The 25,131-nt window shown below is 52.3% G+C and overlaps 5 protein-coding genes and 3 pseudogenes across 5 annotated transcripts; 3 read left to right on the top strand and 5 right to left on the bottom strand.

The window, feature by feature from the left end:
- Positions 1-93: 93 nt before the first annotated feature.
- SAPIO_CDS0421 lies at positions 94-786 on the bottom strand (annotated as a pseudogene; the record flags this gene model as incomplete).
- A 2,637-nt stretch (positions 787-3,423) lies between these two features.
- Positions 3,424-4,882, bottom strand: SAPIO_CDS0420 (uncharacterized protein; the record flags this gene model as incomplete). The annotated part of the gene is made up of 2 exons (XM_016783203.1): positions 3,424-4,586; positions 4,762-4,882. 2 exons carry the CDS (start codon positions 4,880-4,882, stop codon positions 3,424-3,426), a joined length of 1,284 nt encoding a protein of 427 aa, XP_016646403.1.
- Positions 4,883-7,233: 2,351 nt separating this feature from the next.
- SAPIO_CDS0419 (uncharacterized protein) lies at positions 7,234-7,847 on the bottom strand (the record flags this gene model as incomplete). The annotated part of the gene is made up of 4 exons (XM_016783202.1): positions 7,234-7,303; positions 7,366-7,529; positions 7,582-7,749; positions 7,809-7,847. 4 exons carry the CDS (start codon positions 7,845-7,847, stop codon positions 7,234-7,236), a joined length of 441 nt encoding a protein of 146 aa, XP_016646402.1.
- Positions 7,848-9,093: 1,246 nt separating this feature from the next.
- On the top strand, positions 9,094-9,719 carry SAPIO_CDS0418 (uncharacterized protein; the record flags this gene model as incomplete). The annotated part of the gene is made up of 3 exons (XM_016783201.1): positions 9,094-9,132; positions 9,218-9,379; positions 9,471-9,719. The coding sequence occupies 3 exons, from the start codon at positions 9,094-9,096 to the stop codon at positions 9,717-9,719; spliced, it is 450 nt and encodes a 149-aa protein (XP_016646401.1).
- Positions 9,720-10,895: 1,176 nt separating this feature from the next.
- Positions 10,896-14,087, bottom strand: SAPIO_CDS0417 (annotated as a pseudogene; the record flags this gene model as incomplete).
- A 1,584-nt stretch (positions 14,088-15,671) lies between these two features.
- On the top strand, positions 15,672-16,300 carry SAPIO_CDS0416 (uncharacterized protein; the record flags this gene model as incomplete). Its single annotated transcript, XM_016783200.1, has 3 exons — positions 15,672-15,723; positions 15,905-16,003; positions 16,131-16,300. The coding sequence occupies 3 exons, from the start codon at positions 15,672-15,674 to the stop codon at positions 16,298-16,300; spliced, it is 321 nt and encodes a 106-aa protein (XP_016646400.1).
- A 313-nt stretch (positions 16,301-16,613) lies between these two features.
- On the bottom strand, positions 16,614-17,762 carry SAPIO_CDS0415 (annotated as a pseudogene; the record flags this gene model as incomplete).
- A 2,960-nt stretch (positions 17,763-20,722) lies between these two features.
- On the top strand, positions 20,723-22,911 carry SAPIO_CDS0414 (uncharacterized protein; the record flags this gene model as incomplete). Its single annotated transcript, XM_016783199.1, has 3 exons — positions 20,723-21,502; positions 21,627-22,343; positions 22,423-22,911. The coding sequence occupies 3 exons, from the start codon at positions 20,723-20,725 to the stop codon at positions 22,909-22,911; spliced, it is 1,986 nt and encodes a 661-aa protein (XP_016646399.1).
- Between the last annotated feature and the right edge of the window lie 2,220 nt (positions 22,912-25,131).

Raw genomic sequence — 25,131 nt, 5'->3', positions numbered from 1 at the left:
TAACGGCATTAATTTGAATGTCCATTTCCAACCCGCCCCAACCAGAACTCCCAAGTAAACAAACTTTTCTAATAACGCATTCCCTTCTTGTTATCACCGAGTAATGGTACAGTTAGCCCGATACGCATTTCCCGCGTCATCCCGGGTCCTTCTCTCCTTCCAGAACCCCCAGAAACCTTCATCTGAGGCCTCCGATAGACGAGGCTCATCTGCCTCTAGGGTCATGTGTCGCAGATTACTTTCCTTCCTTTTACGCTGCGGCACCTTATGCCGATTATCGAACAGCCGGTAGAGACGGACCCGCTCTTCCTTCAGATAATCGGTAATCTTCTCTCTCATATCGGCTATTTCTCGTGCGTGCAGTTGAAGTTCGAGGAGGTCTTCGGCCTTGACTAGGGAGTTTTCGTCTGGCATAGGGCAGCAGATTCGTGATGGTGTCGCATCGCCGGTTTTTTCTCCGTTGACAATGCCTGGTTTCTTGTCTTCGGGGGTAGGGTCGCCCTTCTGTTCAGGGAGTCGCTCTCCATCTGCAGCTTGGAGGACAGGAGGCACGCCGTATCCTTCGGCCGGATGACCCCCTAGATATTGCAACAACTCGACGTAATCTTTCGCCGAAGGGAGCAACTTCGTTTCCTCGCCGGGTTCTGGCTCGGGAAGTGGCAGTATCGTCGGGTAGCGCGATATCTCGGCTAGGGTCATGTCGGCGAGGAGGAAGCGGCGAGTACGGTCGAGCTCGGCCTCGTATTCTTGAAGGATTCCAATGGCGACCCGGCGGTGGTAGGACATATTTTGTGTTCGGGATAGAGTTGATAAACGAAGAGTGATTGTTATTCTATTGCGTTGTAACGCCCCAAGATAAATTATTAATTAGGATGTCGAGGCATCGGGGGGTATCCCAGCGAAGGGACACGGGCGTGTTAAACAATGCTGAAGAAGACAATAATAGTCTTTGGTCCTCTACTATCCAAGAGGCTTGAAGGTATCTCCGGCGTCAAGTCAAAACGGCCGAGCTTGAGTAAGAAGAAGTCGTCCCAGGTTCCTGACACTTCGTCGACCCTCTGTGGGTTACTCCGCAGTGACTAGACCGAACTTAACGCGGAGTTTCGGCAATCACTATTGGTACGGGTACGAGATGCCGGTCGTGACTCCTTGGGACAACCGGTATTGTCCAAAGAGAAGAAACAATGGGCTTGGTTTGGGAAGGGACTCGGGTGGATTCAGTGTTCGAGGGACTCGCCAGAATGGGCCTTGGTAAGGAATGGGTCTGTTTGTCTCCCCTCTAGGTGGTAAGGGTGCCGCTTCAAATCCAGAGGAAGACCTAAGAGGTGAAGGAGTCTTAGAGAATAGAATTAAAGACAACGAGCTTGATGATATGTGGGGAGAGACTGTGATACCGTCATGGACTGAGGGAGGGTGAGTGGGCGAGGGGACGATGTATACTTAGACAAGGCATTGACAGGTCTGCCGAGATGGAAAGTCTCTGCTTCTGTGTACGCCACCGATGCCCTAACATGAATCATCACGGGCATGATCCAGTGGGATCAGAATGGCAATTTCTAATTTGCTTATCTTGGAATGGAAAAGATAATGAGTTGGAAGTTACGACTTTGCCCCAGAGAATGGCTCATTCAGTGGTGCTTGTGGACGATTCAATTGTCGAGTTTGTTGATCCACTGAGTCATTGAGTTTGTGAGTCTGTGAAAATTGACAGCAAGCTCCAGAGACGGAAGCATCAAGGAGGAAGGAAGAAAGAAGGATTGGGCAAGAGGTGATGCTTTGGCTCGGGTTGAGAGGGAAGGATCGACTGACTGACTGACGGATGAATCAAGATGTGCGGAAGGTGCAATGAACTTGGGGAAAAAGGGAAGCCACTTTCCCCGTCATTGCCATCGTTGAGGCGAACAAGTCATAAACTCACAGTCAAGGAGCAGAATGATCAAGCATCAAGTTTCCCCTTTAGATTCGGATATCATTGGGGATTTGTGTCTCAACGCCCTGATTTGGCCCGGCGTGTTTATTGCCTCAAACCCGCCCAGCCTTTCGGCTACCTGGAGACTCGACAGCTTCAATCATCTCTCCACGACAGTTTGAGCCACGTACTGGGCCCACATCCACCGCTAGACACTCGACATCCGAACCCCCCCAGGGAGCAATGCTAGCTGTGATATGGGGAAACCGGAGAGCTACTTCCGACTCCGAGGTTGATCGGCGTGCTGCTTGGATCGAGGCCGTGATGCGACACCGGCTCTAATGTTCCTTGTCTGGATGTTCTGCCTTGGCCGGAGTCATCAGTACGGAGTAGGATCTCAGAGCTGAGTGTCACCCAGTTCGAAAAGCTGCTCTCGTCTTCTTCCTTGCCGCTCATCTCGCCGCCAGAACTCCACAGACTCTGTTTACCGAGGAAGATTGGCCGCGGTAAGCTGTCGCATATTATCATTGTTGCTTGTCAATTATGTGTGCGCTACCCGGCCTGGACCGGGGCAACCTCTCGGGGAGGTCGTGTCACTTATCTATCATATCGAGGTTAAACTAGTACACTCTAGGTGCATCACGATGACTGTGGACTCGAGGAACTGCTCCCACACTCGATACCCACGACATCAATGTTCAGCTATTCGGCCAGCCTCCCGATATCAATACCTTCACCCCTATTGCATATAGATCTAGATATATCGTTCGCCTCACCACAAACATATGCCCCAGGGTAGGAAGTGATCCTCAGACTCATCTTTACTATGTTTTCTCTCATTGGACATCCTTGTACTTCATGTGGGACTCATCATCGGCTGTGTATGTGGGAGCAAACTCGTGGGAATGTCGCAGGTACAGAAAGGCCTAGCCAAAATGCAACGTCGATCAAAGATTGGATTTGATCGGTATTAATCGATGTGTGGTCGGATCGATCTTGTCCCTGATATTGTAGAGAGGTTACAGGAGCCTTCCTTCCGATTATCTGATTATCTACGTGCACATGGAGGCAGTTGGTTGTGGCGCCTGATTTGCTAGCTCCACCGCCCTCCATCTTCCCTTGGGATCGACGTGATCTCTATTGTGGAGGATGACAAGGACAGAAGAGGAGGCCCTCTTTCCACATCGTGGCAGAAATTAATTCAAAGCTCCAAGTTCCTGCCACCAGCACGTAGGAAACAGAAGTCTTCAATAATTCCCCTAAGTACACGTACGTGCTAGTACGTTCATATCGGGGTGGGAGTTACAGAGGCCAACTGATCTACACCGGTGGCACGGAATAGCGCGGGCTGTTAGCCGAATCGGCATGGGAAGGCACAGCCTACGAAGATAATGGCCCTGGGGGAGTATAATGCTCCGAATGAACCCGAGATGTTGACTCTATAGGCAAGAATGCACACATTCCATTAAATACTCTGCTTTCTACACATTGGCACCCACCATTTCCTTTTGATCTCACCGCAAATGCTCATCCCATGGCACCCAGCTCTGGTCCTTCCACCCCGGCATGCAAAGCACCTTCTCTGGCGGGCCCTTCCACTCCACCATATCGCCGGCGCCGTCGTCGCCCTTAACCAGGTCGCCCACGTAGCCCTTCTTGTTCTTGATCCACGCGCCGTGCTTGTCATCGTACTCGAGGTTCACCGTGGGCACGACGGCGATCTTGCCGTAACCCTTCCCCCACAGGTCCTTACAAAAGTAGGTCGGCTCGCCCATGTGACACTCCCCCTCGCGGCTGTCGCGGAACCGGATCCCGTCTTTGAGCAGGGGCCGGGCGTCGAAGGCGACGGCGCCGTTCCAGCAGGCAAACACCTGCACTGGGCGGTGGTCGTCGAAGCGTTTCAACGCCGCCGGATCGTCGAAGAAGAGCAGGTGCGCCTGATCCCAGTTGACGTCCTCGGGATTAATATAGAAGAACGAGTTGCCCGTAATGGACCGCGCGACCCACACGTCGTAGAAGGTCGGGTATCTCCGCACGTGGGACCAGTCCATGGCACACGTCATATCAGCCCCGATATGCCTCCTCTGGTGTATTAGCTCGAGGATATCCTCACTGCAGATGGCCACGTCGTTCAGGAAGACAACGGTGGGATCCTCGACGAAGTGCGTCTTATTATTTAATAGCGGCTCTAGCGCCATATTCCTTAACTCGGCAAGATGCTCGATCCTGCGCCCATCGTTGGGCGTGATTTCGCTCCGCAGGAAATGGTACTCGGCCCCCAGTTTCCTGATCTCGGGGCGGAGGGCCTCGAGAATCTCCATCGTCCCGTCCTCGGAGTGGCCCTCGACTATGGAGATGACGCAGTTCTCGGGGCCAAGGAAGCGCAGCGTCTCGACGATGGAGCCCATCAGGCGCGGGAGGAGGTGTGCGATATTGATGAGGTTCAGGGCGAAGAAGTAGGTCGGTCCGGAGGTGGATTGGGAGGGGATAAGATACTCGTACCGCCTCTTATTTAGGCGCGGACATGACAGCCGTTTGAAGTGATGATCGGAGGGGTCAAGGATCGCTGTGACGTATTTGGGCGCCTTCTTAAGGTTCTCCTGGTGCAGGACTTCGGGGTTCTTCTCTGCTGTTCGTAGCCCGAGTCCAATGCCTAACCTCGACAGATGTTCCTCGACTGCTCCTCGCGCCCGACGTTAGCAAAGCTCTTAATACGAATTTACCAAAGACAGAGGCCTCGGAAAATGAAGGCATCGGGTATTCCGTTGTAGCTGAGCTGACGAGACTGCAGCGGCGACATTCAGGAACCCTATTTACTGTGTCTCCCATGATGAAATAGAGACATGACGTACTGATAAGCTTATACTGTCCCAGCGCAGGATCCTCCCTATAGAACAAATCAAACCCGCCAAGGAGCCCTAGGAAGAGACATAGGCTGATGCCTGCGCATGCAAATTTCCATCTCCACTTCATCGTTCTTAATGGACTAGGCGCAACCGCCTTCCACGTTTGGGAGGAGTAAGAGGGAGAAGAAGTCGAATAGGAAAGAAAAAGAAAAGAAAAAAAAAAGAAGAAAAAGAGTCTATTAGCAATTAGCCCCCCGCAAAATTAGATTTCCTGGACGTGGCATCATCCTTGGTGAGTGAAGTGAGGGTATCTGGACGCGCCCAGACCATTCACTCGAAAGGAAAGACTAGTCTATTGCCCCTGACGCGAGCCGGGGTCAACGTGATGGGTTCCAGAATGCAACGGGAGTGGATGAGCCGTACACGTTTGTTGATGCAGGGACTTGCATATTTTTATCGGCTAGCACTGAATAAGGAAAGCGGGAGGATCCGTGATAGAAAGATTGAGACACTTAATTTCCTTAATCCCTGTGCCTGGTTCGACGATGTACGCTCACAAAACCAAAACTGGACTAGAAATCACGTACTTCGTATGGGTCAGCATTTCTACACTAATTAATATTGTGACGCAAGAACTGCACAGGGATTCGATTGCTCAAATACGAAGTGCTAGACTTGTGTCAGGAACACGCAGGGGCCGGAAGTTAGGCCAAAACATCACAGGAAACGCGACCCAAACCTAACCCGTTCTGCACTGACTTTAGTGTTCTTTATTGAACAAAACTGGCCCAGATATATCAGATGGCTGGATATACTGAACAAATAGTTAAAATCGCGCTTATTGACATTTAAAACCTCTTCCCCATCGAAAGAATCGAATGAAAAAAAAAAAATATGGCGAATACGAGGAATTACTTTGACCTCACCAACAGCATGCCTGCCGAAAAGATAGGTGTGTAGGTACTGTAAGTCTGTTGGTCCTGTTGGTTTTTAGTGTTATTTTACAGCGACCAACAGTGTGCCCAACTACATGTTCCATTCCAGAATGTGACCCCGGTCAAGGCTCAACTTGTACCTCTACTTACAGCCTGTGCGCTAGCTCAAGAAGGGCCAGAACTACTCCGTAATATTTGTCGGAGCCGAGTAGTATAACCTAAAACACAAGCAATACTGCGCTCATCGGAATCTTTCCTTTAACTTTATTAAATCTGCGATCTATATGAACCGGCCATTGGGATTTTTCTCGACTTTTTGCCTCTTCTATAAGCGCAACCGGTCGGCCTTGTTACGACCCTAACACTAGCTCGTGGTATATCAGGTGGGCACAGCTGGTCAGGGTCATGGGTGCCTGTTGTGAGTAAGTGAGGCAGTCAAACAGTATTCACAATGATATAAGTGAGAAGTGCGTATTCAAGTGTAGGGGTGCAGTTGTACTTGAATTGACTACTGAAGAGTCCAGAGGAACTAACTAACTACCACTACCTGGTGGGCTTCATAGTTTATATAGACCTTTTTTCCATCCGTCTTCAGCCTGCAAACAACTTCCTGAGTGGCTGGTCGGTCGACCACGCTCGTCCAATCGGTCGGTTGTTTTCCTGACCGGCCGGTCGGATGTCCGCCCGTCCGACGGACGAGTCGGTCGCCAAGCCATCTGACTGAATGACTAAGCGCGCTTCTATTTCTGCCGCGTACTGCCGCCTTCAGTTCTTCTGCCGTTCCTTACCGCCTTCCTGCGGTCGAAGTTGCGACCAGGTCCCGCGATAGCCTTGTGGTACCCGATCAATGCCAAGCCTGCAAAAAGATACGAGACACACGCAGTTCGCTGTTTTCAAGTGCGGCTGCCGAGTTGACTCTACTTTAAGAGAGAACATTTCAAGAGTCTCCTAGAGTCGAGGTACCTTCGTCATATCATGGGCCTTCCTGTTCATAACGTCGTGCGAGCACACCGGGAAGCCAATGCGGGAACCGGAAGAGTAAGGCAATTAGTTGGCATCAAATCGATTGGACCGGCGATGTGCCCGTGACAAAATGTCCGTAACTACGCCCTGGCAGCTATGCTTAACTAGACTAGGAGAGATCAAAAGAAAGTAAAAAAGAAAGGAAAATAAAATAAAATAAAATAAAATAAAATAAAATAAAAAGGTAACTTGAAGAGCCTTAGCATTCGCCATTGGGACTACCTCCAGGGTAGGGGTAAGTCGAGGGGCGGGTGTTAGGAGAGTGGCCACAGTTCGCACATCCAACCCAAACGCTATAGTCCCTCTCGGAAGCGTAATAGTGGCCAGAGATGCTACCTTTCCTGGGACAGCATTGATTTCTAATATCCCAGATTCGATCTGCCAAGAGCCTGCACGGAACAGACGTGCCGTCGGAGAATTCCTATAGAAGCGATAAACGCATAAGCGACCGCACATCAGAAATAGGGTGGGTTAACATGACTTACGCTGCAAACATATGACCCTGTAGTATTCTCGCACGTCATACGGCGGCATTCTCTGTTCGGAGCACCACAATTGCCCGAGAGGGCACGGAGATATTCCGCAGCATCCTATGGGTTGACTCGATTGTTAAGCGTGTGGAGAAACCCTAGTAGCTTAGGAGCGAACTCACGCCTGCGTCAGTTTTACTGCCAGTGGCCATGACCACGCAACTAATTGCACTCTGCCGTTTGAATACACCAGGCGAGGTGTCCAGACCAGCGTCAATCGACCGCTCTGCGGGCACAACTTCTGGCCCAAAATCGGGTTGACGACCCTGATGGCCTCATAGATATCCTTTTTGACGAATCAGTGGTGAGTCTGAGCGTAACAGTCATTCTTGACATACCTTAGCATCACCATAGAGATCAACAGGCTCCTCGCCCGGATAGATTGACCTGGTCCACTTCATGCTGATGCCATCGTCGACAGTCAGCTCAGCCAAGGCGGCGAGAGCCGTCTCCGTGCGGCTTCTCCCTTGGAGGGAGAAAGCGGAAGCTGAAACGAATGACTTCGTCTAGAGGGATACGTTAGCATAATAAAGATAGCCTTGATGCTGCGAAGGGCCTAGCATACTAGAAGTGCATAGAGCACAACTGCGGTTTGGGCGAGCATTTTGCCAAAACGCCTGGGTAGGAAAAGTGTGAGTACAGATAGAGAAATGATTTTTAAGCCGTTAGTTGGTTGTGCCAGTAGTCCCGTGTAGCATGGAAGCGGGTTAGGCCAACCTACTTATACCCCCAGATATCAGAGTAGACTTGCCCGCCTAGCGGCTAGAAAGCTATGGCTCAGGCCCGTCAACGTGCCCGTCCATTTCCAAAAATGTCGGTTCCACCATGCATATACGAAGTAGGATGAGGAGATGACCATGTCCCTTCGCTAGGAGGTCCAGAGGAGAAGCATGGGGGAATATTGACTGGTTTCCAGCATCGTAAAGGATGCGATATTCCATCCTACGATCCTACATCCTGCATCAAGAGCAGCATTGCTCGGACGTCTGCGAGATCGGCAAAGATAAGGTCGTCTTCATGATACTGTGCAAGGGTTGACTATCGTATGGAATCTGTCTCCGCCAAGACGAAAGATAGATTACGCTGAGGTTGTCGGACGTTATCTATCACCACTCTGGAAGAGGGGCATGTAGCATGGAGCATTGGAGAGCTCCCAAGACCTTTTAACGGTCCGACTCTGCGAGGCACCCGCACGTCTTCTTTGCATGAAGGAATGGCCGACCATGATCATAAAATGAGAAATATTCTGTGCAACTACGACGGTGATCGATAATAATGGGGCTGAAGGATCAATATCTTTCGAGAGCGGCTCCTTGCCAGCCATCCAAGTGCCACGGTAGCCGCACGTTTGATTTGACGTGATTATGAAGAATGTCTTTGTGGGTTGAAGAATTCCTAGTGTAACCAAGGTTATATCTAGGTGCCAAGGCGATAAAATCTGCACTTACATGGTATTCTGCCCGCCTGACCCGCAGGGCTGCAACCCTACGCGGGAATGGGGATGCGACCTCACTCGGACCATCGTTGACCGAGTTGATGTGTTGGCGAGCTCAACACTTGATCCCGCGCCTCGTGCTATGGAGAAAGCAATCCATCACATTAATGTTGTCGTTTCCTAGCTTCGACGGACCCCGTCCTTGGGACGGACTCGGCGTTCTTGCTCTCGTCGAAGGCTTCCGATATCGTCCCAACTCCCAACCCCGTTGAGTACAAATTGTCGATGAACCCCTTCCGTGTCCCCCACCGACTATAACATCGATACCAAGCTTATCTTCTCTCAAGTCTTGGCCCTGTTCTACAGAGTCACCTTTTCTTTCAAGAATCAAATCAGAGAATATTGCTCATCAAAAATGCTTGCCCGGCTTTCACTTGTCCTCTCAGCCCTCACTGTATGTTAAAGAGTTACTCTCCTGCCCTCTAAACCCTTAAGGGAAAACCTTGGTGTACAAGCCTACTAATGTTGATTCTACTTAGATTGGGTCGTTGGCTACTTCTACCTTGGACAAGGTCCTGACTCGCTCGGAAGTAGATCTTGGGGCTTTGGCTCCTGTCACTGTTGATGACGGCGTTAGCCTGCAGTGGAGTGGAAGCATTTTCCCAGGCGAAGAGCCCACTTTCCTATACGGCGACATAGAGGTATACAACTCAACTTACCTTCTCTTTTTCTTTCTTTTCTTTTCCTTCCGAGGGTGCCTTTGGATTACATCTACTAACACGGGCCGTATAGGAAATCTACAAGGCTATCCTTTCAGTCAACCCTGACTACCAGGCAGCCGAAGCTTCCCCTGAATCTTGGGAAACGTTTGGCGTTCATACGGGGACAAGTCTGGAGAAGCGCCAAAATGGCTACAGCTGTGCCGTCATGGCCACCGGAAGTTTTGATCTCAATGTTCGTTTTCGACTAGCATCCCCTTCATTCTCGGCCCCCCGCTCGAAGCAGTGCAGACTCCTAACTCCTTATCCCATGGGGGATTAGGACGCCGTCCAATACCTACGTCGTATTGGAGGTAACTGCGGTGCCCCGAACCGTGAATGCCGCCGTACAACTTGTGAAAATACCTCTGGGACATATTTCTGCAGCGTAAGTTTACCACGCTTTCTTCCTGTTATTTTTGGCTCGGAGAGTCCCCGTAAACTGATGACTGTGTGACCCAGGAATTCAACGGTGGTGCTAGCATCCCTTGCTCTGTAGTCGGGGATCTCGTCGATGATATCATTAGTGTTTGTTGTAGGGGTAAGAATAGGCGGTCGGGTCATTACTACCCTCAGGGACGCGCGTATAGTGTTTGGGCGGGATACGCCAACTGTGGTCACTCTCCTAACACTCGTCCCTCGACCTATCCTTACCCAGGAGGGAGCCCCAATGGCCTTTGCTAAAGCTGGTCTTCCCTGGAATGATATCCACGGGCCAGCATACCAGCCTGACTTGCAGATCTGCCGAGAGCGTTCGTAGTACTGCCATTTGGTCAAATAGTAGAGCCTGTCCTTCGTCGAGGAAGTCGAGGATAGATTTTGAATGCCCATCTTCGGCGACTTCCTCGGTTTCGTCGTTTCTTTCATGCTATTTGCCGTGTCCTTCGCGCTCTGGCGGCGTTGATATTATTCCTTTCATGCGGGCGGTGTCGACCCACTCGCCGTTGAGCGTGTTAAGATAGCATGGAAGACAGGGTAACACCTTGAAACTCGTGGGCAGTTCGAGTGGAACGGACCATCTGTAGATATCAAGGGTAGCGTTAGGTCCGGTCCATTTGTCCTCCTTCTTCCAACATAACCAACATAACGTGAAATTTCCGAGACCGGTCTACCCTGCAAAAGCTGCTTTCAACGATCGGAATGCTGTCCGCTTCCCCCTGCCCCATTGCCCTCATTGCCCTACCGTGTCATTCGTCTGGAATAATGTAGTGTATATGCCCGGTATGTTATTCATGAGAATTGAGAATTCAATATTGAACTCTAAAAGGCAACATAGGCCTCTCGATAAAGTGGTATCTGAAACACCGTCCAAGGAACCCATCGTCCCAATTCCGAATTCATCCTGTTGATCCATCCAAGTTCTATAACAGTATATATACAGCCCAAGGCCCCGAAACCAAACCGTCGACAAAGCACAACAAGGGATTAACACAAAAGGCCCCTGATCTCAAATACGCACTCACAACTCCCTCTTCATAAACATCTCCATAAGAACCCTCCTCTTCTCATCCGCCACCTTCCTCTCCTTCTCCCTCTCCTTCTCTGACCCCGCCTTATCACTCGCAATTCTACACACCGCCGGCGCAAACACAGCCGCAAACCGCTTCTGCCTCGCGTGAAGCTTCGCCGCGCTACCCGACGGAACTTGCGCTTTGGCATTCGCTCGTGGCGGAGAGTCGATCTGGTTCGCGTTCGTGGAAGCAGAAGGGGACGAAGGGGTGGCGGGACGGTTTGTCGAGCCCCCTGTTGCGCTGCGGACGACCCTCCGCAAGGACAAGGTGCGTAACCTAGAAGGGGATTCTTCGACCTTCGGTGGCGGTGGTTTGGGGGATAGTTCAGCTGCTACGCGGGCGAGGGTGGTGGTTAGGAAGACGAAGGAGATGTTGTGGTTCGGCGAGGAGGAAAGGACGTCTAGGATGGAGGTCTTCGTATCTTCTATATCCGGTCCGGCGGAGGAGGTAAGGAGATTCAGAGGGAGACGCGGCCAGATGGAGGAGGGGATGATGCCATCGGTGAGGGAGGCGAGGAAGAGGAGGAGGCATTCGGAGAGGATTTCGAGGTTTTGCAGGGCGGGGAGGCAGACGGGTAAGGAGGGGATGAGGGCCGCGTCCGTGTCTATCGCCGTGACGAGGGCAGCTTTGGCGGCGCTGCGGCCCTCGTCCGAGTCCTTGAGTGTCCAGGACGACTTTTCAAAGGGCCAGCCGGGGTCATCGCGCGGAATGGCACAGTCGCCGAGCATATTCTCGTCGGCTAGCGCGCGTTCGAGCAGGTTCTCTAGAGCCTCGGTGAGTTTGAAGAGCTCCTTCGGTGCTGCGCACTTCACATCGCGGTCGTAGGGTATGGCGCCCGTTATTTTGGGCAACGATTCGGAAATGAAGGCCCGGATGCCACCGTCAGGAACACGGATGAGCTCGTCGACGGAGCGGCCAAAGGTCGTGGGGAGCCATTGCGCGTGGACGGGGATGAAGTAGTCGCGGCCGCCAGCTACTCGTAGGACGAGGACGTCTTCGAGGGAGGCGCGGCCGTAGTTGAGGGATTGGGCGAGCGTGACGTCGTCGACGAGGGCTTGCAGGAGGACTGTTGCCGTCTCGCCTGGCTCGAGAGTTACGTCCTTGCCGAGGTCGAGCGGATCGCCTCCTGCTTCTCCAACCTCTGTGGATAGGAACCGGAAGGTTAGCCATTTTGGTGGAGGGGTGGGAGACGACGCAGCATCCCCTTCTTCTATTATTGATGGCTTGTCAACGAAGGAGAAGGTTGCGGGAACACCTCCGGTGTTTGCGACGGTTAAGGTGCATGTTTGCTTGGCTAAGAAGGAGACGTCGCCGAACTCAACGGCATCCCCGTTCGAGCCGGGCTCGTGGCCCGATTTGGAGGTAGTGTTGTAGTGACGATCCACCAAGATTGTAATGTTGGGTCGCCCTTCGTTCTCCGCTCTGTCAAGTTCACGGGCGACCTCGGCATGGACCTTGGCCTTCAGCTCCGGGACGACCGCATCGTAGACGAGAGTGAATATGGAGACGACGGGCTTGTGGTCCGAAGACGTGATTCTCTGGTGCGAGGTGTACAAGTCCATATGGATACGATCCGTAAAGCCCGCCTTGGTCACAACTTCCTCGCCGCCCTGAGTTTCGTCTTCCCCCTCGTCGTACTCGTCGTAATCAAATTCCAAAGTAGACGATTGGGTGTTCTGGCCATCGGACTCTGGATCATAAGAAAACAAGACGTCGTCATCTTCGGCAGCCTCGTCGATACCGCGCGCCTTGAGCTGCTCGTCTCGTTTCCTAGCTTCTTCCCTGTCCCTTTCTCTTTGCTGATGCACCTCCAAATCTTTCCTGGTGCGGTACAGTATGCGGTCACACCAACTAGGTGCACGCTGCTTTTCGCTGGAGTCAAAGAGGCAAATGGTTCCCACGTCATATTTGTAGGTGGGTAGAAAGGAAATATCAGCTTCGCGCCATCCATCATAGAGGATCTTTTTCTCTTTCATCAAGCGGAGAAGCTGATCATGGGGTAATAATGAGTCCAAGGTAGCCTGGAGGGATGCTGGGTCGTCATGAGGATCAGGCACAAAGTCATCTGGATCTGGTAAAGAAGTCTCGGTAGTCCCAGAGAAAGAGCTATTGGGCGATGGGCTAACACTTCGGTCGGTAACAACCTCGTCTTCGGCGTCACTTTCTGATTTCATTATAATTACGCCTTCCTCGAGCTCGTCGCTCTTCGCTTTCCTGGATAAGTCGTACTCGCCCTGGGTATGCAGCCATAATAAGTGGCGGATATCATCCCCCGGTAACCCGTCGACGCGGAAGTTCAGGTCCCCAAACCAAAAGGCAAAGTCTTCATCTCCAATCTTCTCTGGTTCGTCCTCGACAATCCCGGCGTTATTTACGGGGTCGAAGCGAGAACGGGAGAGAATCTGCCCCACGTCCCAGCAGCGTCTGTCGAGGTAGGTCTGCTCGGCGCCGCTGGCGAGGTGTGAATTCACAAAGACCAGTCGTGTGGTCTCACCCAAGACTAAGCGAGACGATATGGCGCCCTTGTTCCCCATGTAACCGAGCAGGCCGGTGCCCACCTGTATGGTACTGACGTCGCTGATTGACGTGATGACTTCGGGGGAGGCGTATATTAGGAGGAGTAGACCGGACATTTGCTCGGCCACCACAAGTTGGTAGCCCTCGGGCATGGCGGCTTCGAGTGCGAGTTGCCATTTGTCCACGGGGTTGATGTCGGAGTATACGCGGTTATACGCCTCCGTTGCCAGGCCGAGGTCGACAATCTCCTGCAGGCCCAAGACATACAGGCCGATCTTGTCTCCCCCGACAAGTCTCACATCATCTCCCTCGTCGGTGGGAGGGTTTGATGACGTCGCAGTCAACGTGGTAGTAGAGTCTTTCGTGGCAAGGACGGACGACAGGGCGGGATCGACACCCTTTCCGTCGATGAACCATGTTGCGAGGTCCTTGTCTGTGCCTGTGCAGGCAGCAACATTCCAGGTGCCGATCTTGATCCGTATTCGGTGGGGTCGGACGTACTCGGAGCGGCGGTTGTAGACGGCTCGGGCTAGGGAGTGGGGAGTGCTGGTATGGGCGTTTTCGGCGGGATCGGAGAGGTGGGATGAACGGACAGATGGCGGCGGGCCAGCTTCGGACGACATGGTGAAGGTCGAGGGATTAAGGGAACTGTTTGAAAAGGAGTTGCAGCAGCAAGAATGCCGACGCCGGGTTTCACGTCAGTGGAAAGCTGCGGACGGGACTACACGGCTAGCTGGGGTCGAGAGTCCAGGCACGCATATTGGTGATTCGCGTCGCGTGGGTCGAGATCGATGACGTAGGGGCGTAGCAGCCAGTGGTTCTAGAAGTGGAAGGAGGGTAGGGGCAGGGGCAGAAATGGTGCAGAGATCTCGTCAGGGTGGTAGAATACAGACAGAAGAAGTTGAGAGCTTGCAACCGTAGAGTCTTGGATGAATTGACTGATGAGTAATAATCTTACACACTACCGGATGCGTACACGTATCGTGGGCCGTGGCGGGCTACGAAGGAAAGAGAGGTTGGGGTGGGTATTATTGGCGTTTCAATGGGTTTGATGCGTCTCTGAGTCTGTTCCACAGTGTTGAGCCGCCAGGCGAGCAACAGCTACTAACAATTTTGGAGGGGCAGTGATCAATTGATGACTAAATTGCCCCACTCTGCTGGATCTCCGAAATCTTGAAGCCAAGCCATCCCCTGGCCCAAGTGGCCACCTGGAACAAGTCCTTTGAAGGAGCTGGATTCATACTGGATTATGAATCAAAGTTCTGCTGTTTATCCATAACCACGAATACGAAGTAGGGGAGTGGCAGGATGGGCTCCAAGCTCTTACTAAAGTTGCGAGCACTTCGTTCGTATTAGCAATCATCCCCGAGCACCGCTGTCAGTCGCCGATGCAAAGTCGGCTTGATCAAGACGATGAGGGCGGTTGTGCTTGTACTTGTCATAGATTTCTTAATTCGCGACAGAGTGTCCGAAGTACCGAGGCAGCGTACCTGCATCCGGGCTTCCCTTGAACAGTCACTACATCCATTTCAGGACCGACCCATCCGGTACTGTTAGTTTGGGGGTGTAAATCGATCTCCTACTTTAGGTGCACATCAATTGATCTCTTGGCAGATCTACCAGTAGTAGTGGGTAGTGGATAGCTAGATGGAGACTGAGCTGCGTTGGAATGGGACCTGCCCTTTGCGAGGGCGATGCGTGGTGAACTTTGATCGACGTCTCGAAGGCCCTGATGATATCACCACCGGCATCGCCCTTGCAGGACCAGGGGCACTGAACCCCACGTGACCAGAAGGTGGGTGGCGAGATTAGAGATCACTTTTACCACTCTGGGATTAATGGACGGCTTCGGCGACCAGCCATCTTCTCTGACCTTGGCATCAAAAGATTTGAAATAAGTTCGGCGTGCTTATTATATATCTCCGAGGCATCTCCCTTCAGCACAGTAGCCTGAAAGCGGCTGGCGGATCGATCCCGCAAGTCAACCGGCAGAAAAAAAGAAAAAAAAGCTGCAATTCGCCTTCTTCAGTCGTCATTGGACCTAAGCACGTCAACGCGACCCCTCCTTTACAGTTGTATAATACCTCGCTGTCTTCTTCGATTTGTTTCACTTATTTTTTTTTCTCTTTCCTTTCCCTTTCCCTTCCGCACACATGTCTTCTATTTTCAGTCGTTTGTTTTCTTGGAGCACCAGACCACCCGTAAACATGGAGCAAGCTACCGCCAAGGCCCAACAGCTCATCGACCAGGGCAACGTCGGTACGTTATCTTGATGTCTTTATCTGGCGACCCCACCATCTGCAGTCCACCCCAGATTGATATTGTGATCTGCTGCCGCTCTGTCCCGAGACGGTCGATGCAGAGTGGACGAGACGCATTATTCCACCTTGGGTTTCGTTAAGGTGAAACTTGAATTGACAAATGCCTTGTCGCTATTTAGTGGTCTTTTCCAAGTCGTACTGTCCTTACTGCAAGGCGACGAAGAGGACTCTCGAGCAGCTCGGCGCAGACTTCACCGTCCACGAGCTTGACCAGTTGCGTAAGTTTCACCAAATCTAGTTTCGCGCAGCCATAGAAAAACCCCAATCCTGGAGAAACACTGTTCATATCTTTGCGCCGCGTCGCGCCCAAATGTCCCTGTTAATCTCGGTGCTAACCTCCAACAGCCGACGGTTCCGCCATCCAAGATGCGCTCGAGACCATCACCAGCCAACGGACCGTCCCCAACACCTTCATCAACAAGAAGCACATTGGCGGCAACTCCGACCTCCAGGATCTCGTGAGGCGGGGCGAGCTGGAAAAGCTCCTTCGCGATGCCAACGCCGTGAAGCTCTGAACAAGCGGAGGGGTCTTCTTTTCTTTGGAACCTGAACATTAGCATATTGTTTATTACGAATACCTATGGCGGCGCGCAACGGAATCGCAGTTCCTTTTATTTTCAGTGGGAGAGTCTACGGTGTATCATCAAGATGTTGTGTGAGGAAATTCCCATGTTTTAACAGCCGGGGGGAGACATTCAACCCCCTCAAAATCAACCAAGGGTTTATTAGTACACGGACTCGCAACATAGACGTAATACAGAATCCTTTGACGAAAGTCGCTCCCGAGCCTCCTTTTTTGGCAGTCCTTTTTTTCTAATCATAGCCTTTTTACACAACCTGGGCCGCAACGGTGCCAACAGGCCTCTCGACAAACTCCATGACGCCATCAATAATGCTGTGCCTCGCTGGCTCAGACGCAACCTTCTTCCCGGCGAGATAGTTCAGCCACAGCAGCCTCGACACCCTCTCATCATCCACCCTACCAATCTCAACCCGTCCAGCCGAGCTCTTATCATCGTAGACGACAATCAGCCTGCCCTTTGCATCGCGGCAGAGCAGAAGCTCCCGGTTCTTGGGCACCTTTCCGCGGTTGAGGAGCTGCTTGAACTCCCTCATGCTTTGACCGAACGCCTCATCGCTGTAGTTGGGGTTCCCCTGCGACCGCGCCGTGATGGCCCTTATGAACCCGTCCCTAAGATGGGGGAAATCCGTATCCCGCACAGGTGCGATGCGGAACGCTGTGCGGACGCCCGACTCACGCAGCGCCGTGTCCCACGTTGACTCGCCTTCCTCGGGGTTTAGGAGCGTGGCACGGAGTTGTTCGCGTTCGCCGGCTACGAGGGTCGTGGCTAGGTTGTTGACCTTTTTGACGAGGTGGTTTTGCAGGGCGGCGATGTCGGCCGTCGCTACGTAAAAGCCGACGACGTAGACTTGGATGTTTAGGAAGGTGACGGTGCGGAGGCCCAGGCCGACTAGGGTATATTCGGTGCCGATGTCGTCGCGCACCGTCGCGGGGAGCTTAGCGTCACCTTCTGAGGCGACCTTGGACAGGTCTATTGTCCTCGGGAAAGTAGGCACGGTAGAGTTGCCCGTGGGCACAATCTCGTTGCCTTCCGCGTCGTGCACGACGACCTTGCGTTTAGTTCCGCCGTCGACCGTGAAGGTTTCCGTGGGGACGTTGGAATCGAGCTGCGTCTTTTTATTCTTGTCGTCACTTTGTTTGGCGAGGGCGTCCTTGAGCTTGAGGGAGGTGTAGATAAATCCGACGATACCAGCTAGAGCGCCAGCGGCGAGGAAGGCCATGCGATCCCGTTCGTAGCTTTGGCGCTTGTCCGATAGACGCTTGATGTTGAGGTTCTCGGTGGCGCGGTGGGATGGCGTGTTGCGGGACAGGAAGGTCCGGCGGAGGCATGGTCTCGCTACCGGGGATGCCGGGATGCCTCGGGCGAGAGGGCGGAGGAGGGTCCGAGTAGACATTGTGATGGTTTCTGTTTTGGGGGGGGGGGGGGGGGGGGGGAATCTATAAAATTGAGGTGTAGAGGCCGTGGGAGAGAATAGTTGTTTGTGCTTAGAATGGATGCAGGGCCATGGAAGCAGATTTCGATGAGCTCCAAGTTGTGCTGTCTCCGAGGTTGCTCGGAAGAAGCTTCCTGCGTGTGGCTTGCTTCAATTGGCACCAATTGTTTCTCAAGGAGAGGTATTCAGCCTAACAAAGGTATTCCCGCTATTAATTGAACCCGGGGTTATGATTAACTGGCCTGCTTGTGGCATCGGCCAAAGGTTAGAATGACCTGATGAAGTTGAAGATGTTTTCAACGACGTCAGACTTGGCAGTCTCGACTGAATTAATAATAGCAGCAGCCATTTGGTCCGATACATTTCGGCGTCGGGACAAAGTCAAAGGCACTGCCCACTGTCAAATGCATGTCGAGTTAGAGGGTCACGTGAATCATGTCCTGTTCCAATTACTCAGCGGGGTCACCTTTCAAGAAAGAGCCACCCAACCTAGGTTATCTAAATATTGAAGCTTTTGAAGCTTTCATCCAACATCAAAGAAGTTGGCGATGTCTTTTTTGCCCAATTCGAACATAATATTGGTTCCATGCCAGCAAAATTGTATTTTTAGAACATCTCAATCTCCTTTTTTTGCCATCCTTTCTCCCGCTTCCTAGGTGGCGTCCCGGTTCCCGCCTGGTGACGGAGACCAAAGTTTAGATGTGTTTCCCAGCGACCAAACCAACCCCACTTCAACACACATGTGCATCAATCAAACTGGGAGAGGGGTGTGACGCCATTTGCCGAGCCTGGCGGAGTGTGGCATCCTCTCGTCCTGACTGGCCCGACAGCCCTCTTCCTAAGCGCCAGCCCAACACCATCCAACGCCATCACATCGGTTCTGGGAAGTAGTACCATGCTACGCTACGCTGTTGAGGTGACTCAGAGAGGATCCCAATTTTAGGATTGGATTCGGTTCCGGTGGTGATCTCAAAAAAGAAAGGAAATAAAATATCTCAACCAGTTCTCTCAAGAAGCGAGGGGCCTAGAGCAGATATCAAAGAGGGGTAGGTACGTAAAGCTCTGAAGGAGGCTGAGATGTTAGCCACGTGCCCGTGTGTATAAGTCAAAACTTCACCTCTTGATCCCAAAAAGGCTGTCACCAGCGTACGTGGACGGACATGTGTTCGTGATTTGAAGCATGGCGCGTCTGTGTCATTCCGAGACCTTCGCCTGCGAAACTCGGGGTGGCCTCGTCACCCGATTGCGCTTACGCTTACAAGTCTTGCCGGAATCTGAGTATTGGGGCCTCAAAGAACCCCTCTACGGCCTGAACTCGCGGGGTAAGTCCCGGGTTTACAAGTAGTCTAAATGCCATATTACATGCAGAGCCAGGACTGCAGATAGCTACGCTAGCTTCTCGTACTTCGTAGTTGTCGTGGTATTGAATGAGCAAGCTGTTCGTCCCGTCGAGGAAAGGAAAGAGAGCAGGGCATTTCAAATCCGGGGGTGACGATTGTAGTCCCATCAGGTTCGATCCCATTATTAATGACTCCAATATCTGTCCGAGACAGGGACTAGAATTGAATTCCCGAGTTTAGAGCCTCCAAAACAGTGGAAGACGAAGTGAGCTAAGGCTTGTACTATTTTTCGCTGGACGCAGTAGCTCCTTCCTTGACATGCTCATGCATTGATGCAGGTGCCCAGGAAGGACCCAAGAGAAGAAAGAGGAGCTGATGTACCCTTTTGGAGTCGGGAATTGATGTACCGCATACTTTGGTCTGCCCGGAATTTACCCCTTACTTAAGGTACCCCGTACCCCTCAGATCTCCATTCCTGCCCTTCCAGGTCGTCTCCCTCTTTCTCGACATTGAATTGTTTTTCTTTTTTCTGATATTCCAGCGAAGAATCCCATCCCAGAGATTCAAAAATTCCACTCCGACTTCCCTCTTCCAAGCAGGACGAGTCCTAGTTCTCGTCCCCTACTCCAAGCATTTCAGAGAAACATACAGACAGTCTCCGAAGGTACGCGTTGGACAGCACCTCTCTCACAAACCAGCTCCGCATTCCCCGGCTGAAGGAGGAGTTAACTGTTCACCCATTCTCTGCAACTCCTCCTGGTAGGCTCTATTTCAATCAAATAGCTGTTTCCCAGCCTCGAGCTCCCCCACCACAACTCCTCTTTCTGTGATGCTGACCGACCCCCTCAGACGCAGAAAACGAAGCGAAACATAGCCACCTAGACTATAGGCCGGAAGCGTCTCAAGCAGTCTCCCTCATCCCCATTCTCAGCGGAAGCAAAGTCCAGTCATCCGAAGCGAAGCATCGAGTTGCTCGCGATCCTCGACGTCTCACATCTCGAGCGTCGTCCCTCCAGCACGGTCGTTCCAATCTCCGCCCCACCTACTGGGTCCGTGCCAACAGAATACGACACACTGTTCCGTCGCACGAGTTTCTCGCTGCAATTGTCGTAAGTCTGCGGCTTTCCTTTCTCATTGCTCACTGTGCCAATGTGGTCCCCCTGCCTTGGCATTGCCTCGCCTCTGTTCAATGTTGTTGGTCGTTCTACTTTGGGTTCCAGCTTGTGCCGCACTACCAACTCTGTGTATACTTGCCAGCCAAAGTCGAACAACACCTCGATACCTCGCAGCCCACTTTCTCTTGGAGTCATATATCTTTACGATAATAATATTGCACATTCTCTCACGGAGCTCCCAGACTTGGTTTTCCTCCTGCGACACGACTAACCTCACCGACAACAGTCTGACCAGCGAAACTTTGAGCCCTCACCACCCCTGTTCTCCGTGCCCAACCCACAGGGCTGACCCTCCCCGCCCCCCCCTTCTGGTCGACTTGAGACGACACGACGACATCGCAATACCACCAGCCACCCTCGACATCCACCTCTGCGAGCCCGCCTCCATGTCAGATATCGCTTCACCATGAGACCAGTTGCTCCCTCTCTCGACGTCATGGCCGCTACGGCGAATGCCAACGCTGAATCCAACGACCAAGCCTCCCGCTCGTCGTCCACCATATCATCACCACTCGGGCCCGATAATGAGGAGTCCGACTTCTTCATGAACAACGATGACTCGGAAACTTCTCTAACGGTGCCTAATTTCCAGGCGATGAATGTCCGCGACAGCTCCCCCGAAGAGGACGCCATCCAAGCCCCGATCCACCGCTTACCAAACGAGATACTCATCAGCATCTTTGCGAAGCTTGAGAAGCCGGGAGAGATTCTTCAATGCATGCTGACTTGCAAGAGGTGGGCCCGAAATGCTGTCGATCTTCTCTGGCACCGCCCGCTGTGCTCCTCGTGGGATAACTTTGAGATAATCTGCCGCGCCATGCGGAACGAGAAATATCAGAACCCCTACTTCGCGTACCATACCTTTATCAAGCGCCTGAATCTTGCAGCCCTGGCCGACAGCTTAAATGACGGAAGTGTTATGCCGCTGGGCATCTGCAACCGAGTCGAGCGCCTGACACTTACCAACTGCGAGGGGCTCCACGACACGGGCGTCATGGCCCTCGTCGAGAACAACACCTCGTTACACGCTCTCGATATCTCGGGTCTAGCGCAGATCACCGAGCAGACCATTCTAGCCGTCGCTGCTCACTGCAAGCGTCTTCAAGGCTTGAACATTTCCGGTTGCCATAAAGTGTCTAATGAGAGCATGATTGAGCTCGCGAAGAACTGCCGTTACATTAAGCGGGTGGGTTTTTCTCTTCCTTCTCCCTTTTTTGTCCCTCCTTCTCTCTTTCCCTACCAGAGCCTGAACCGTCCCCCCTCCCCCGGCCCTCAATAATGCTTCTACGTACTGACCCTCGACTTCTCAGCTTAAACTCAACGGATGCCACCAGCTACGCGATGACGCCATCCAGGCCTTTGCCGACCACTGTCCAAACATCCTCGAGATTGACCTCCACGAGTGCCTTAACATCACCAACGAACCCATCACCGCCCTCTTCCTCCAAGGGCGAGCACTCCGAGAACTCCGACTCGCCAATTGCGAGCTCATCAATGACGGCGCGTTCCTCTCCCTGCCCTCGGACAGGAAGTACGAGAACCTACGCATCCTTGACCTCACGGCATGCGCGCGCATCACCGACGCCGCGGTCCAGAAGATTATGGAAGTCGCACCACGACTGCGCAACGTAGTGCTCGCCAAGTGCCGCAATATCACTGATGCATCCGTGTACGCCATTTCCAGGCTCGGCAAGAATCTCCATTACATCCACCTAGGGCATTGCGGGCAGATCACCGATGAGGCTGTGAAACGCCTAGTCCACAGCTGCAATAGGATTCGGTATATCGATCTAGGATGCTGCACGAACCTCACGGACGAGTCTATTATGCGCCTCGCTACCCTACCCAAGCTGAAGAGAATCGGGCTGGTGAAGTGCAACCAAATCACGGACGAGTCCGTCATTGCGCTGGCGCGGCGCCACACTCGCGCTCGACGCGATGCGCACGGAAACTTTATCGGGAACGACTATTACGTGTCCAGTCTAGAGCGCGTTCACCTTAGTTACTGCCTGAATCTTACTCTAAAGGTGCATTTTCTCTCCCTTCTCTCTCTCTCTTTCCTTCTCTTTCCTGGTAGCAGAACCTTGCTGACTTTTGGCACTGCAGAGCATCATCCAACTACTAAACGCATGTCCTCGCTTGACACACCTGAGCCTAACGGGTGTTCAAGCCTTCCTCAGGGACGAGTTCCAGCGGTTCGGACGCGAAGCACCGCGGGAGTTTACTGAACACCAGCGGCAAGTGTTTTGCGTGTTTTCCGGAAACTGCGTGAACCAACTCCGGGAGTATCTCAACTCCGCGAGCGAATACCAGAACCTCCGAGGTGAAGGTTCGAGGTTCCGTATTACCCAACCGGCGGCGGGGTCGGTGCAATGGATACCGCTGATCGGGCCGGATGTGGGCGAAGAGCAGGATGCCGAGGGACCTAACATGCTGGACGGCAGCGAGGTGGAAGCTAACGGAGTGGGAGTGCCGCCTCCTCCCCCGCCTCCACCACCTGTGCCAGCAACATTACCTGGACCTCCCGGACAGGCGGTATCTATTTTAGCTACACAAGCACCGAGCCCCGAAGGCACGCCCGAGTCTGGACTATAGCATTGAGCAATTTCTTTCTTTTTCTCTTCTCTTATTCTTTTTTTTTCCCTTTCCATATAAGATTGGTAGAAAAATGATTCCCATTTCATAGCGTCGGGAAAGAAGTCTCTGGCAGAGGTCGGTCGGCACAGGCACAGGCACAGGCACAGGTTGCGAAGTTTGCATTAGCAGGGTCACACACACACATACGCAGAACACACGATATAGAGCGCATGATTAAGAAGGGAACAAGGGCATTAAGGGCATGGAATCTGATTTTTCTTCCCTTTTTGGACGTTTTTTTAAACATTTTTCGCCAATGATTATATGACACGCGGCGTACTGGACTGTATTCGGTACAGCCTCTCAGACTGGAGAGGCATGGGAAGGATATATTCTGGGAAGGACATCAGTGGAACCGGTGGTAGTGGGAGGTTGTAGTTTATATGGGCTGCGTTTGCATTGACAGGTCTTTTGCCCTTAGGCGGAGAGGCGATTGTTCCCAAGGCCTTGTATTTCTCTTTACCACGTTCTCCTCTTTACTCGAATACATATATTTAAAGTTATTTTTATCCTTTTCTTCGCAGGCTTATATTTCAGAGTCGAGTGACTTCTTTGATCCACTGAGGCGCAGAGAGAAGAGGGCATACGCGTTCGTTGTGGAGATCACCAGAGATCTAACAAGTTTTGACAGCTTTCGGAAAGCTTCAGATCCACTGGTTTCTATCCACTGTCCACTACCTCCTGTCTCGTATATCTGTTTATCCTGGGATCATGAATGCGCGAAGGTCGAGAGGATATGCGTATTCCTGGGATGAAACAGGGATACGAAAATGATTAACGTACAGCGGGTTCTTTTCCTGGCCCTCATCTATTTTTAACAAGCTTTGGCAGACGCAAACCTCCGTGGCCAAATCACGGATGGCGAAGGGGTCGAGTCTCAAACGTGGAGGCTTCAAGTCTTACCCCGCTATAGAGGCTGTGCTAGCGCCAGAGTCTCTGGGTTTCCTACGGAGTAGTTTAGTTTATGTTTCGTGGGTGGAGTTTACTCTGTCCGTCCCAAGAGAGCCACAAGTCGCGTGCTATTATGTCTCTTGCACTCGTTCCAGGGACAGTGTCCAAGTCGGTACGAAAAGGCCGGGCAATGTTTGAGGAGGCGCTCGCCCCATTTTAACCTTGTTAGAGGTTCCGTGGCGGTGGATATTATTAAGTCGGCGGCGTGTGGGTTCTCGAGCAGCATTGAGGCGGTTCAGCGGTTTGCCCCATCCGTGACCAATCAGTTGGAGCAGTTTTGGGTTTTGGCGGCGCTGCTCAGGGGATGAAAGGTGGTGGTCGAAGCGTGGTGGTCCATGAGCTTTTTTTCACTTTCTGGACCTGGAATGATTGGGTTACGAGTGTGGGATGGGATTGAGTTTGTTGGGAGTTTTGGGGAAGAACCGTTCGAGTTCTTGACGCCTTCGACAAGTAATAAACGGGACGGTGGGAGCATTGGTACAGGAACGAGTACGAAGTAAGGTTTTTCTATTTCTGTGTTCATTGTTCTTGGTACTGGAAAAAAGAGGGCTTCAGCTCCCGGAAGGGATGCTGACCGAAAGGTCTTGTCCTGGACGGTTTCCATCCAAAGTGGTGTGTCCATGGTGTGAGGTTAATTTCGGGTCCTTGTGCACTGGAGTCTGCCAATATTCGCAGCTTGTTGGAGGGAGATCGACAGAGACAGTCACGAGCGCAGCACGAGATTTTTTTAGAGCTTTCCTCTCCTCCAGGCTGCAGTATTTTCTCATTCTGATGGGAATATCGGACTAGATTCCCGTGCGGGTGGGAGGATGGGACATCGTGGGAGGGTGTGACCTTCCGTTCCGTCGACTAGTTGCAGAACTATTGATGGTTTCATGCATTTTCCGGCGATGATACATTGGGTTTGGGGGGTAGGAACTGGGACGGTTTCTCTGCAGAGAGGGGAATGGAGGAGAGACATTGAGGACACGGTTCGCGCTATCTCTTTTGCAGAGAATAAGCAATACCGTCTCCGTGGGAAAAAACGAGTACGAAGGGAAGGGCTGACCTGTATTTGCGGGAGGAAGGAAAGAGAGGGTCCCAGGAGTTGCGAACCGATCACTATCGCAACGCGCTAATTGCCGATCCTGAGGCTGGGTTTGTCTTGAATGTGCCCGTCGGCTAGCATTTGGAATAAGAAGCAGCATTGGGAGGGACAAACTGGACCGCAAGTGGGTTGAGTGAAAA

This window comes from Scedosporium apiospermum (genome assembly GCF_000732125.1).
Source record: "Scedosporium apiospermum strain IHEM 14462 chromosome Unknown SEQ_SAPIO_0022, whole genome shotgun sequence".
Lineage (NCBI taxonomy): Eukaryota > Fungi > Ascomycota > Sordariomycetes > Microascales > Microascaceae > Scedosporium > Scedosporium apiospermum.
This window is presented reverse-complemented; position numbering and strand designations above follow the sequence as displayed.